General features: G+C 48.5%; 3 protein-coding genes across 3 annotated transcripts; 2 read left to right on the top strand and 1 right to left on the bottom strand.

Moving 5' to 3' along the window:
• Positions 1 to 2,189: 2,189 nt before the first annotated feature.
• TRV_03892 (uncharacterized protein) lies at positions 2,190 to 7,466 on the bottom strand (the record flags this gene model as incomplete). The annotated part of the gene is made up of 3 exons (XM_003021952.1): positions 2,190 to 2,906; positions 2,986 to 6,280; positions 6,421 to 7,466. The coding sequence occupies 3 exons, from the start codon at positions 7,464 to 7,466 to the stop codon at positions 2,190 to 2,192; spliced, it is 5,058 nt and encodes a 1,685-aa protein (XP_003021998.1).
• Positions 7,467 to 8,183: 717 nt separating this feature from the next.
• On the top strand, positions 8,184 to 8,784 carry TRV_03893 (uncharacterized protein; the record flags this gene model as incomplete). The annotated part of the gene is made up of 2 exons (XM_003021953.1): positions 8,184 to 8,249; positions 8,395 to 8,784. 2 exons carry the CDS (start codon positions 8,184 to 8,186, stop codon positions 8,782 to 8,784), a joined length of 456 nt encoding a protein of 151 aa, XP_003021999.1.
• A 2,240-nt stretch (positions 8,785 to 11,024) lies between these two features.
• TRV_03894 (uncharacterized protein) lies at positions 11,025 to 12,562 on the top strand (the record flags this gene model as incomplete). Its single annotated transcript, XM_003021954.1, has 5 exons — positions 11,025 to 11,156; positions 11,279 to 11,305; positions 11,361 to 11,536; positions 11,600 to 12,144; positions 12,222 to 12,562. The coding sequence occupies 5 exons, from the start codon at positions 11,025 to 11,027 to the stop codon at positions 12,560 to 12,562; spliced, it is 1,221 nt and encodes a 406-aa protein (XP_003022000.1).
• Positions 12,563 to 15,085: the final 2,523 nt, after the last annotated feature.

Consider the following 15,085-nt stretch of genomic DNA (forward strand, 5'->3'; position numbering starts at 1 on the left):
CTATATTGGTGAGAAGGAATGCAAGTCAGAGCAAGAACCACAATCTCTGGTGCACAGATAAGAAATAAGTAGGGAGGTATATGGATGGCTTGCCTGCATTCTTCCATCTCTCGCGTACCGGGAGTCGTATCGATTTATCCCAACCGTAAGCGTAATCATCTGTCAAAACAATGTAAGTTATCTTTTGCTAGAGTCTAGGAGGCTTCATTGAAAGCTATGGCTCCTTACCTGTTCCGTCACGGTCTCCTCCAGTGCCGGGATGAATAACTCGCGCATGAGACATCTCATGAAGAATGAGGGAAGCGAAGGTACTGTCAAGAAACAGCTTGTCCAGAGAACTGCCCGTAAGGAATGTTTTGTCGCGAAACATCTGCAGCGGTTGGGAACACCTCTCGTGCCTACACTTCATCCACATTTCCGGGCATATTATAGTGATTACCATGAATGCGTTAATCGGGGGAGCGCAGTATGTATAGGCAGTGACTTGATCTGAGCAGCCGTCGCCTAAGATGAATGTCTGGCCCAAGTCTTCTAGAGGACGGTTGTCAAACGTAACATCTTCGCTAGGATCTGTCCGTGGAGTAGTAGAGTCAGAAGGTATGCCACACGGCCAGGAGCCAGCTATAAAAGCGTCATCGAAAGAAACATACGAATATCTGGTGGGAGCGGCGGGAAATCTTGACCGATCGCGCAGCATGGCTCTCTCGCCGCACCACATTTCATGGCGGGTGGTGTCTTGTAGTGATAGTCTCCTGGACACCGCCGCCGTGATGTCTAAGCGTAGGCAATATCAGCAAGCAATCAACTTCAGAAGCCAAATGGGACGACAAGGGAAAGAAAAACGCATAGCTGGCGAGGAGACTCAGTCCTTACAGGCAAAGTTCTTCACACGAATGATTGCCTGCTTGTTTTGCATTTTGGCTTCATCGTTCGTCGGCGCCCACCAGACCTGGCCAAAGACCGTCTCAAAGGTGCGCAGAACCACCTTTTCATCTCCAGAGATCCGGTCTCCTCGCTTCGGAGACCTCTCGAGGAAGTCAATTAGAACTCGCAACCGAAAGGCTGTAGCGGTGAGCTGTTCAGGAGGCGTTAGGCAAGCCTGGTCAGTCGAACCATGGATCTATCGGAGGAAAAGTAGGACCAACAGACACGCGAGCGCTTTCTATCGCTGTAACTAGCGTTTTTGTTTGCTGGGGAGTACAGTCCTTGATTACGCTTGCGAGTCTGGACTTGGGGACAGGCAGACCCGTTGCGTCTCTCGCACTGAGGCAGAGCATGGGAAGAAACAGCCATAGTACGGCCAGGATGCTTGGATGCATCGCGTTCAAAGCTCGCGGGTATATTCTTCATAACACTTCTGTTTGCCAAAGCATCCGGCACCAGGGAGAGATAGGAGTGGATATTTTATATAGACGGGAGCCCGTTCCATATATTTATTGTAGGATCGCGCGACAGGGCTGGCAGTCGCAGGTAATCCTGTCGTCCTCCTCCAACTCTTAATGGGCCTGGGGTTTCCCGTGTTGCCGTGTCTCACTTGGCTGGACATAAGGGTATAAAGTCACTGTTGTCAATGAAATCACAGTGCTATGAGCGCAGCAAGTAAATATGCAAGGGGAACTGGGACTGTGAAGCCCCGAAGAGAGCTCAAAATCTAGGGAAAGGAGAAAACTAGAAAATTCTAGTGATAGTATTAGGAGGCTGCGAGAGGTCCAACCGCTCGATAATGTTAACTAACACGTCTCAGCAAGAAAATTAGAAAAGGAGATACAGTTGGTGAAGAAGGCAAGGGAGAATGAGACGAGACTGTAAGAAGATCATAAAAAGGAGATCCGGCCCAAGTCCAACAGAAGGAAAGTCGCCAGACATCAAAATCCTGTAACACGGGTACCAAATGCATGAGGGTAAAAAGGCAAGGACGGAAAGAAGAAAAATCTCATACATTGGATCATGGTTAAAAGGTGAAGGTGAGGAAGTAGAAGGAAACGAGCTCTAACATGGGTGAAATGGTGTATATAGTGAAATGGATGTCGAAATGGAAGATTACGATGACGGTAATGCTTCTGTAAAGAACGCATATTAAGGGGTTGATAACGGATAATAAGGGGGATAGAGCGCGCTAAATTCAGCAGGGGAGATGTTGAATAATAAGAAAAGATAAAAAGAAGTTCAGATGCATAAGCTCTATATGTTTAGTCGGATATCGTGATAGGATTGGAATCTGTGCCACCGGGAGTTGCTGGTAAAGGCCGCGGTGAAGTTTCGGGTTCATTGGTTGTTTCGCCCAACACCGCGGATGCAGTGCTCCCTGAAGAGTCTCGTCTGCTTCCACCCTCAGGTTCAGGGTGCGCTGAGAGCAGTGAAGAGCCATCATTAGATTCCTTATTGGTAGAAGCCGACGTTGTTGCCGGGGCACGTCGTCGCATCCGCCTGCTTCTCCGGGCTTCTTCAGCGCTATTTCGTCGCCTGGAACGGCTGCCCTCAGAGTCATTGTCACTCCTGAGTCCCTGTAACATGCTGGCGGCGCGATCCGCGATGTCCTCACCCTTAGATTGCGAATTTTGTGGGGTATCATCTTTGGGGGTTGCGGCCGGTTCCGCAGTCGTAGTGCTCTCGCTATCCTGGCCGTCGTTCACCGTTATACCGGGTACATGTTGTCCAGAAGCAAGTCGTACTTGATGCCTCTCCTTCAATCTTGCGCGACGTCTTCTGTCACGCTGATCTCTAGCCTGGGGAGCAGCAGCACGCAGCTTCTCCAGCAGTGAATCCATTGCACCATTTGACGTGGGCGAAGTTGGGGTACCAGAATCTATACCGTTTGTAAGACCGGGCTTGGCCCTCTTGCGAGCAAGCGAGGCTTCTGTGCGCCGCCTATTTTCTTCCCAAGAGATGTTTTTCTCCTTGGATTTCTACGATATTAAAGTCAGTATACACGCCGAGTAAATAAAATTAAAAAAAAAAAAAGAAAAAAGGATTCAGTGCACTTACGCGCCACTCCTGCAAGAAGGTCGCAAGTTTGGGGAAGAATTCTCGTCTTGAATTTTCATCTGTATGGTCTTCACCGTAAAACACCATGATATCGTCGTATGTCTGGCTTGTTTCATCAAGGTAGAGCTGCAGCTGCTCTGCCTTTCTCCTCGCGTCTTTCATGCATCTTTGGACGATCAGATTTACCCTATCTTGAGGGTGGAACTTCTTTGGGTCGCTCAGGTTGCCAGAATCCAAACTCATTTGCACGTTCTTGATGTTGTCAATATATTTCTTTGCATCAAGCTGGAGCTGATCAACATTGGCCTTCTGGACCCTTATTACGCCATCAATATCGTCGGTGAACCCTTCCCACTCTGGATATTGATTTCGAACAATACGTTCAACAAGATCTGCAAAGGTGGACTCATTCTTGTCATCTTTGACCATACCAAGACGAGCCAGAGAGCTGAGTTTGAAACCAGCGGCCTGTTTATTGGAATCATTCATGAAATTACCAATATCAAGAATGAGTCCAAGCACGTTCATCAAGGAGACGGAATCACGTAACGACTCGCAGACTTGTCCTATCTCCCGTAGACTGGAGGATATATGATCGTATTCTTGCTCAAAAGAGAGAGTCAAGTTAAGTGCACGCATTCTTGATTTCCAATAATGGTTCAACTCAAAGGCAGTCTGGAGATAGATTTGATCCTGACGAGTAAGCTCTGAAGGGTCCTGCTCTCGTTCTGTTGTAGCAGCTCCGGGCCCGGTCCAATCCTTGCTATAGGGGGCCATTAACTTTGATGTATTTTCAGGAATATTGCACAGCTCGTCCTTCTGTAAGAATTCCATGACAACGGTGTTATTTAATATTTCGGTATCACAATGAATGATCTTGCGAACGAGCTCGTCTGCGGAGATTTGAGAAAACTTGGCGAATGCAATTTCAAATTGGCGAACCAATTCACTACTGATGATTTGTTTCTTATCAGTTTTCTTCCCAGAACGACCCAGTACTTTCGTTTCCTTGGCCATGAACAATCTCTCGACTTCATCGAGAACTCCCTTCTTTGCAAGATCAGTGTATTTCTGCTCCTTGGCCTCATGTGTAGGTGCATGAGCAGCCCAGACGGTCACTTGAGGGGTATCAACTTTATCCCAATGAAGTGCCTTGAGCTTCTTCTTGGGGCGTATAAATGGTAAGCTAACCGTAGGTACTGTAGAAACTTGTCCAGCTGGGAGATAAGTTTTCTTCCAGCCGCCAGGCATTGGGGGCGGTGGAGGGGGCATTCCAACTCCTGGCATGGGGGGAGGAGGTGGTGGTGCACCATTTCCAAAGCCGGGCATGGGAGGAGGGGGCGGTGGAGGAGCACCACCAGCGAAGCCAGGCATGGGGGGAGGTGGTGGAGGCGGTGCCCCCCCTCCGAATCCAGGGAGAGGAGGTGGCGGTGGTGGTGGAGGGCCATTGAAGCCGGCAAGGTTATCGGATCCAGCATCTTTTGTCTCTTTATTCTCAGGAGCTTCGGCGGGAGGTGTCGAGGTCTTTTCTTGCTCTTCCTTTTCTTTCTCCTTTTCTTTTTCTAACTCCTTTTCTCTTTCTCCAGCTTTGGAAGCAATTTCACCCAGAAGTGCTGTGGCACGCTCAGGGTCGAGTTTTGGTCTTCTGATCTCTACCAACCGGCCCTTCTCAAATACAGCCTCCTCGCCCTCTTCCTCTAGGTCATCAAGCTCTCCATCCCGGCTATCCTCGTCGTTAGAAGCGTTAGCTTTAAGGGCCTGGCTACGCTTCCTCGAAACAGTACCAAAGGTACTATGAGTGAAGTTGCGCTTGGTCTCCTCATCAATTTCGGGATCATGAGAGAAATCTCCCTCCATCAGTTCGCGCAGTTCTCGAAGCCTGTCTGATGGACCATTCTGAGGCCAAACTTTTCCTTCCAATTTGAACTGAGTCTTTGCTCGATCGAGCTGCCGTTCAAGACGGCTCATGAGTTTTTCCCGGTCAAGAATACCATTCATCTGGGTAGGATCCATTGTGCCCATATCACCGCCAGTACCAGTCATCTTAGACTTCGAGGCTGCAACATCCTGTGCATCTCGAAGCATGAGGTACAGCTCCCGAGTTTCAAGTTCGTTCCTCTGAAGCTCTTGTCCTCGAATTCTTTGGACCTCGGCCAATTCACTTTTCAAGGACTCATTTTGCCGGGTTTGAAGACTGATTACCGCTTCTTGTTCCTCGATTTGCTTCTGGAGCTTCTTGACTAGGCCATCTGCGCCCATTTCGATTCGAGCTTTCATCTCATCTCGTTCGGCAATTGCAGCTTCTGCAATCTGGCGAGCTTCTAAGGACTCGTCGAACGCTCTTCTTGCTTCAGCGTCGGTGTGTAGCTTGTCAAGGAGGCTCTGGACGGTAAAATTGAGACTCTGCTTCAGGTCCATATCTGGAAGCCTTCTGTCCATGGCGACATAGCTGAGCATTGCATCAACTAATTGGAACATTCGGTGGCTATCTTCACCAGAGTTCTCCCTGATAAGAAGCATGTGTTGCATAGCAGAAATGAAGAAGTCCTGGGAACGATCTCCCCGTAGCCTACTAATGATAGCATTGGTGATCTGAATAAGGTCGTTCATATCACTGACCTCCCCTTCAATGCTATCTTTCATACTACTGCTTTCTCGTTGAAGCAGATCTTCGTAGTCAATCCCTTCATTCTCCTTATACCGTTCCACTTGTCTGTCAATGGCCTCATACTGGAATCCTTCCATCTTAGCAAGTAGTCGTTTGATACCGCAAGCGGTGAACTGTGCTCTGATATGACATCGAAGCTGCAAGTCATCTTCTGAAGCATCGACAAACATGTTGATCAAAAACATGGTTGCTAGAGCGTACTCCATGAGGAGGTTCTCCATTCCTATGCCGCCGCTTCTGAACTCTTCACTTGCGCCGACAAGACTGCCCATTTTGCCTCTTCCGTCAATACTGACTTCCACTACTCGCATCCAAGCATCAAATCGGCCGGTCTCGCCTTGCATATTCTTAACCTGATCCATTGCTTGAAGGACCTTTTGATGTCCCTGACCATGGGCCCAGTCGCAGAGGAAGGTCAAGATTTCACTGACCAGCTTTCTTGTTGTCAATCTTGGGGATATAAGAGAACTTGCGAGAGCCACAATAATTTGCTGATGGGCAAGCGCATCGTCGGCACCATATTTGTTGTTCATCAAGGCCTTCAAACATTTTGCAATGTCGTACTCACGATCCAAATCCTTATCTCCTCCTGAATTGGTCACCGGAACTGGTCCTGAAGCTTTTCTTCTGTTTATCTTCAGTAGTACGCTTGTTAAAGCAATCTGCCCTTGAGCCTCAACAAACGATTTTACCCAACTATTTGAACGTATTTGTTAGCATACAAATTGGTGTATTTTCAAGGTCTTTATTTAGTATGATCGATTTACCTTATTGGTTGTGTTCGTAAGCTTACGCTTAAACTCCCCAACTCCTTTGCTGTGATGGAGTCATCCATGACCTTCTTAACATACCACTCAGGGCTGCCTTCTTCATCGGCTCGTCCAAGGAGACCCTTGCCTCCATCTCCAGAGCCGGTTTGCCTATTCTGTTGGCGCCGCTTTTGCTCCCCTTGCCACTGCGTCAGGCGATCTTGATGAACCAAAGTCCATTTTTTCGACGTCGGGTAGGCCAACATCTGTCTCTTGGCCTGTTCGGGGAGATTCTGCCACCCTCGTTTGATCATGAGCTCATAGAACATCTGGTCCACGACAGCGTCATCCTTGGGTCTCTGGATCGTTCCATCCGCCGAGATTGGCAAAGTACCAAACACAATGGGTAGTTGAGGAGGAAGCCAGTCAGATCGTGACGAGGTAGAAGGACGGCTTCCCGATGAGCTGGACGGCTGATTCCGGGGATCTTGAGAATGTGTGGGGTAGTTATAACGGGACGCATTGTCTGTGCTGATAGTATGAGTCGAGCCACGAGGAGCGGACGAGATCGCGGAGTAGATGCTGTTCTGGTCCATGGAGGTTCGAGGGTTAGAGGATTCTGTGGTCGGGTAGGCGTTGTGGCCGTTCCACGCTTGATATTTCACCCCCTTGTCGCTTTGAGAGTAGTATGAGGCGGTGGTGCCTGAGGATCCTGGCGGGGGCCGGGGTCCAGACAGGTGCATTGCGCCGTTCGCAGGCTGATGCCCCTGAAACTGGGGATATTGGTGGTAGTCGTTTGGTTTACCCATTTTGGAAGGGGTTGGCTCCTTTCGCACAGGTACGCTGTCATACGGGATGGATCCTATCACACCTGAGAGATATTCCGTATCGCCGGTTAAATCGACAGATAGGCCGGACTCTCGCTTCGAATATCTCGATGAGCGCGATCCCGATCCACTGCTAGCCGCACCAAACGATTCGGGCGTCTCAGCGCGCAGATCGGGCTGGCGTTCCTTGTGTAGTTTCCTTCCGAAAAATGATTTTGACGGTTTATCTGATGTCATGACGGCGTCTCTGGTAAACCATGAAGCTGGCCACAGCCTACCGGCCTGCCCAAGTATCTGGTGGTAAGGGGAAATAGGAACAAATCTGGGGGATCGATCGGTCGTGCTGGTAATTTCTATGAGAGCGAACGAGGGATAGGGAAGAGAGGAGAGGGGAAGGGAGTGAAATCGGTCGGTTATTTAGTAGTTAACTAGCTAGTTATTTTGTAGTTATTTCTGTGAGTGGCTTTTCTGGACTATGCACCTGACACCGTCCAGGCAACGCATGGGAAAGACGAAGACAGGTTTTTTGCTGTCTCTCTCGCGCGGTCTGCAGTGACGGGATGACGGGCTAGGCGATCACTGTATCCTCCTCCAGATGCGGCCGGTCATCCTCTTTCATGTGGATAGCGACGTAAATAGCTGGGTGTGTTAAGCCTGCAGCTCTGGCTCGGCTGTCTCGACGGTCAGGGCGGCGCAGGAAAACAGGGTCGGCAGGCTCCAGGTTGCTATGTGATGCGGGCTCCGGTGCTCTAATTCCATCGCGCGGTGTCTGACAGTCACGGATCCAGCGTCTGTATCTCTCACAAGCGCCGTGAAAGCCGTTCAGGGGGAAGAAAAGTCGACGGAGCGGCAAAAGTGACGAAGCGACAAAAAGAGGCGCATCCAGAAGCGGCTAGGGGGTCACGTGGTCAAGGCACTGCGCAAGCCTCATGCAAGCCATCGACAGGAGGGCAGATGACGAGACGGCGAGGCAGACGCAGCAGAGAAGAAGAAGAAGAAGGCAGAAGCAGAGCAGACAGCGTGAGAAGAGACGACGGGCGCTGTAGATGACCCGCTGGTAGCTCTGCTGGTTACGATGGGAGGAGCTACCGGTGTCATCAAGGTCAGCTAACTACTAACAGAGACCCCGCGAGTTGACTAGCAGGCTAACACTCAGCTACTATAGACACTGTTCATTCCGGCGCTGATATCCCTGGTCCTCTACCTGACCATATCCTTTGTCATAGCCCCCTTCATCCGGCTGCACCGGCAGCGATACTCCCAGTACCTCCCCTTGCATACCATATCGGTGCATACGACCTCGCTGAGAGACAGGACGTTCGACGCCCTCATGAACATCACCCTACCTTCGTCATGGAGACACAGAAGCCTAGCCAATGAACAGGATTCAGACAGCTTGTTCGACGATGACGGTGAAGACGGCTATGAGCTGAGCGAGTCGAGGCGGGAGGCCCTGGACCAGGAGCGGAGAGAGGCACGGCTCGCCCGGGAGCTGGAGGATGGCTTCATACCAGACAGCGATGGGGAAGATACCCCAGGAACTAGGCGGATATGACGCTATCTACTTCTATCCCTTTTTTTTCGGCTCTTTTTCTCTGCCTTTTCTCTTGCTGCTGTGGACATTTGGATCTTCATCAAGCTTGGAGCTTTGGAGCCTTGTTACTTTTATTTTTGGACTTTTGATTATAGAGATTATATTCATTTGGACTTTTTATACCCTCTGGAAACTGGCTGTATAATATAATTGACACTGCATATTCATCTCTGGCGCGTCTAGCTAGTTACAATGGTTTTTCTTCCCCCTACCTTTTCTTGCTTGGAAAATGCTCGATGCCTCAGAGAATGCTGGCTCACTAGTCTGGAACCTTCGGCTTCTTCTATCTAAGTCCAATAACACAGCCGGAATGCACAAACGGTTACATCAGCCTCAGTCTATATTCACGTTTTTTTTCCCCCCCTATAAAAAGAGTGCAATACCTCTTCTGTAAGGTTATGACCATCACCCTAAAGCTCCCTTCTTCCTTCTTTCACCTTGTATACAGTTCCACCTTTATCCTATAGCTTCTTGTGGTATACAATCTCCGATCAAGCCACATCAACCATATTGCGCTATTGCTAGCTATCTAAGGACATGAAAAGCTATCCAAACTAGAAGACTGAAGTTCACAGTGAGACTAATATTTACAGCTATATCTTCCTAGATAATCTACAACAACTGTGGCCATTATTAATGGAATTTAATGGAATAGAAGTGTCCCTAAAGCCCTCTACCCTATAGCGTCTCCTCTTGGAATTTCTAGACATCCTCTCTCTACAGACCTGCTCCCGCACTCCTGTTCCCTGGGCTATTAACTGTGAAACTACCTGAAACTATATATAGAGAGCTCAGCAATGGCTATTTGAGATCTTTATTCGCGTTAGTGAAGAGGAATCATAGGTTAGAGGTGTAGATAGCATCCACGCTAAAAATGAGAAAAGGAGATATAGTGAATCATTTTTATAAAGTTCCTAGACTTTTAACAGAATAAGGATAGCATGCTTTGTACCTTCATTTCTAGTGCCCCTTATAAAACTGAGAATGAATATTGGAATATTATATTTGTATTTGGTATCATAGACACTACCCAACTTTTCATGTGATTGAATATGAGGGCATCTTGGGAGAAGCTATAGACGTGGCTATCATAAAGGTCACTCGCCATGTTTTGCCACGCCGATAGGCCATAGTCACGTCCGGCCATTCATATTTTCCTCCACAGTGTCGGGTCAAAAATTCGACCTATTGTAAGCTGAAGCAGAGTTGCCCCCTCCCCCCGCCCCCCGATATATGCTTGATATATATTAATTGCGCAAGCGAAAACGGAGCCAGTATAGCTATACCTATGGCAGCGCCCACTTTGCAGCTTCCTCTCATCTTGATGTTATCTGTCCTCCAGCCCCGTCTAGTGAATTGAATTCATAAGTATTGTGCTGTCACTACCATTATTGTAGCCGACTATCCCTGACGCTGGCGCTAAGTTGTTAAAGTGGATATTCTCCGACACAGCCTGTCCTTGACCCCTGGAGGTAAAAATAGACAGAATAGCGCATTGTCCAACCATATAATGAACCATCCTCTTGAAAGTAGCATCTTCTCCTTGGTCCAATATACTTAGCAGCAACAACAGCTGGCGGCCCTATCAATAATATCAATCATTGCCTCATCTTTCTCTCGATCATCTGCTGTGCCGCATAGTTATTACGTCAGCATTTGTTTACTTTTATTGGGGTAGAATTGGAGAAAGATGAAATTACCCCTCATTACATCATCATCACGCGAGCAGATGAGGGGTAAAATCCCTTCTCCGAGCTAGTCGATCGCAACGAAGAAGAAGAAGAAAAAGAAGAAGAAGAAATATGGAAAGTCGACAGGGGCCGGCGAGGTGGAAAGGAACATGTATACAGCTCTTCGGTACTTTGAGCCGGTGCCTAGGTACTTACCAGGTAGACACAGAGGTGGGATGGGTGTACGGATCCTAATCGGCCTCATGGTGGTGGGCATCCATCATGCAGACCCCGCACGCAGAAGCATAGTAGAGTGTTACTCGAGCACGAGCAAGAGACGATTAACGAGAGAGTAGGGAGGAGTTAGAGGGGCAACGCCGCTGGAGCAATGGGAGGGACCTCAGGTCCATATAAACCTGACCTCGTCCGCCTCGTAGATGGTTGTCTTTTGCTTCTCTTCTCATCACAGTTAATTGCTCTGTCCTAGGTCAAAGGCCTTAAGAAGCTTTTCTAGGTAGGTGATAGCTCTCGATGGCAAACCGGGTGCTTATCTTCCCGAAAAAAACATTCAAGGCTGTTCCTTTGCTGACATCTACCGTCAGATCATCATTGCTAAAGCCCAATTCAAGACGACAATCATCACTCAACCACTCAGACACAATAGTAGGTGCCTTGTTCAGCTCATACTTTGGTATCTGTCTCTCAGGGAATATCATTAGATAAATCCTCTTCTTGCTTTCTCACTGTTGACTGGAGTTCATGTGCTGACAGCTTCAAAATTATAGGTCAAGGTCCTTCTCGTACTCTATGATGTAAGACTCTCCCAACCTCTGCTATTGATTATGGGCATAACTAACTCTTCTTCAGGGTGGCCAGCATGCCAAAGACCAGCCCGGCTTGCTCGGGACGACAGAGAACGAGCTCGGCCTGAGGAAGTATCTTGAAGACAAGGGTCATACCTTGGTTACAACCTCTGACAAGGAGGGAGAGAACTCGACTTTCGACCGTGAGCTCGTTGACGCCGAAATTATCATCACTACCCCGTATGTTCTCTACCAATGTGATAATTAGCCAAGAATCTCAATCTAACATTGTACAATCTTCAGCTTTCACCCAGGTTACCTCACCAAGGAACGCCTCGCCAAAGCTAAGAAGCTCAAGCTTGCCATCACTGCCGGTGTAGGCTCAGACCACGTTGACCTAGATGTCGCCAACAAGACCAACGGCGGCATCACGGTTGCAGAGGTGACTGGTTGCAATGTCGTGTCTGTGGCGGAACACGTCGTCATGACCATCCTTCTCCTTGTCCGTAACTTTGTGCCGGCACACCAACAAGTCACATGTGGAGAATGGGACGTGGCAGCCGTTGCTAAGAACTCTTATGATCTTGAAGACAAGGTTGTTGGCACAGTCGCTGTCGGCCGTATCGGAGAGCGTGTTCTTCGTCGTCTCAAGCCATTCGACTGCAAGGAGCTGCTCTACTACGACTACCAACCACTGAAACCAGAGGTTGAGAAGGAGATTGGTTGCCGTCGGGTTGAGAATCTTGAGGAGATGCTTGGACAATGCGATATCGTCACCATCAATTGCCCACTACATGAGAAGACGCGAGGTCTCTTCAACAAGGAGCTGATCTCCAAAATGAAGAAGGGTAAGTTGTCAACAAGTGTTTACATCACCCCATGTAGTTTTAGTTTTGCTTTACCTTGGATGCTAACAGTTTTCTAGGTTCTTGGCTCATCAACACTGCCCGTGGCGCTATCGTCGTCAAAGAAGATGTGGCTGAAGCTGTCAAGTCTGGCCACCTCCGTGGATATGGTGGTGATGTTTGGTTCCCTCAGCCAGCTCCAAAGGATCACCCACTGCGATACGTCCAGGGTCCATGGGGCGGTGGTAACGCGATGGTGCCTCATATGTCTGGCTCAACAATCGATGCTCAGATTCGATATGCTGAAGGCACCAAGGCCATCCTTGAATCATACTTGTCTGGTAAACACGACTATAGACCTGAGGACCTCATCGTCCACAAGGGAGATTATGCCACTAAGGCATACGGTGAGAGAAAGTAGGTCAAGGATCTCTGTGTAGGTGGACAGGCGTGGAGCCCATGGGATACTCCTGCGTATGAGGCTGGAACAAGATGACTTTTCCTTTAGCCCCAGAATCAGCAGGCGCATAATGATAGGCCTTGATATCTTTCATTTACTTTTGTTTCCTTACTTTCCTTTTCCCCCACATCAGGACCGCTGAAAATGAAATGTAGTTCGCCTCTAGTGTTTCTTAACAGGAATAACAAATAGTCAAGGCTTTCCACGAGTAATTCGTGTTTGTTTTCATGGTCCAAATAGATTGTCATACTATCTGCGGCGATGCCGGGTCCGATTGAAGACTATGAACTAGAATTCCTGGGAGAATTGTGTGTTCAAAGCCGCACTTTGCTACTTCCTCTGGGAGAAAGAATATATTTCATAGTGAAGCACGGGCAGAATCGCGCATTCTCCGTTTTATTAACCTCCACATAGCTCTCGAGAGGCAGCTGTCCAAACCATACCTAGCTTAAACAACGCCGTGCCTAATTATAGACACAAATCATTAGTAATAAAGGTTCCATCTCTTGGCCTTGCAGAGACGCGCCATCAAGTAGATGCAAGTAAAGAGCTCAATACATGCATCCAATGCAATGCGCCAGCCCTTGCACATTAAGATTTTTAGGAGAGAACGACATGGTCTTCCCGGAATCTTATCGTTGTTGGCTTGGAAGTATAACGGGTATCTTTCAAATAATCATCCGGACAACCAGGCCGGGGTAGGATATAGAGCTTGTCGTAGCAATAGCCAATCATAATACACCAGATATATGTTGGCATAAGACCAATTTGGGAGTATTATTAGCATATCATGACTTGGAAAGCTACCACCTGGATCTTGGGTTCAACCAGAGGCGGTGGTTATGCGCATAGAACCAATCAAGTAGCATCCTTGAATCATGGACAAACGAGCTCTTGTAGCAAATATATTCTCTAGTCATGTATCCAATTGCTTCAGATCCGAGAATATACCGGAGTACAGATCAACCCTGCTCCCATATACTATAAAACAAGCTACGTATGGGATGCCGAGGACCAACTGTAGGGCCCTGAGTCTGAAAGATATCCAATTATCCGATCGAGCCGTAGAAATAATAGAGCCTGACTCACCAAGGGGCCGCCAGGTATAGAGTTGAAACAACGCTGCACGGACTGTTGGACTGTTCCCTAGGGAGAGTTATTCATGCGTGATAACCACGCTTGGTGGGTACATTGGGATCCAGCTAGGCGACGGGCGTGAACGGTTACGTTATATGGGCTACTCCGTACATCATCTTCCTCAACGTCAGCTGCGACATATCAGCGTATGGGGGACAATGATACCCAGAGTTTTGGGGCCAAGAAGGCTTAGCAGGCATTGGGAACAGCCACTTTTCATTCACAGGGCCATTGCCCTGCAGGAAAATAGGCGAAGAACGAGATGAATCACGAGACCGGACAGTCCGGCAGCCGGCGAGGACTAGAGGCCGGTTCTGCAGGCTTCCGACAAGGAGGCCGGGTGAAGCTTGAGATATCAAGTTGTTGTTAGGGAGAAAAAGAAAGAAAGGCTGTCGTCGTCGTCGTTGACGCTGGAGGCCAATGCGGAGTGGAGCCATTGGCCAGGGGGGTTCGAGCTGACTAATGCATGCTTACTTAAACCTCCTGCATCTGCCTCTTGCATCGCCGCATCCTCTTTGGCTTCCTCCAGTTCACTCACCCCTTCTCTCACCTTCCCCAGATCCAACTGACGAGGGGGCAAGTTGAGATGGTATAACTGATTTGTATACCCAATATTTGTTACCCTTTAGGTGGCAGTTTTCCCGCCCCTAAAGAGGACCATTCTTCTAGACCCTAAAACTTCACGATAGGGACCTTGTCAACCAGGAAGATTCAGTGATATGAGAGGCGATTTCGAATGCAGCTAGATTGATAACATGGACCCAACTTTCCCTCTGATTATGAATTTGTAGCCACTAGGATGCATCGACGCTGTGCAATGTGCATGACTGGCGCCTAGAGGATGCATACCCATACAACATGCCATCCACTGCAGCCGTTGCGGGAGCTCCACCTTGGATATGGATTGTCGTATCCATGGCTTGATAAACGACGTGCAAGCTTACTATGTAATGCAAGCATCTCGACCTGAAAAGTTGGGGTCTGCCAGCTTTTTCAGCTACGCGTACGGTGGGGAGGCCGTACCATTCGGCCTATCATGGAGGGCATCTAGCTATAGCTGACATTGTCAGTGCAGATGCATATTGCATGGCAGTGCATCATCTACGGACGACGTTTATTTCAAGCTTATTCAACTAGAAAGAGAAAACTTTTATATCTGGCCCTGTCTCTCAGACATTCTCTCGTCGAGGTTGGCTTACCTGGAAACTTGCAAGTATTTTCTCTTCTCAATACGGCCACATCGGGGGGGAATTATTATTTCATTTAACTTTTCTGCTACTTCAAGCTGTCTTTTGAATCTCTTGATATTCCTACCGCACGAGTATCTTGCCGGCAGACTGTACGGGA

Source organism: Trichophyton verrucosum, assembly GCF_000151505.1.
Source record: "Trichophyton verrucosum HKI 0517 chromosome Unknown contig00313_1.f1.exp, whole genome shotgun sequence".
In the NCBI taxonomy this organism is placed as follows: domain Eukaryota; kingdom Fungi; phylum Ascomycota; class Eurotiomycetes; order Onygenales; family Arthrodermataceae; genus Trichophyton; species Trichophyton verrucosum.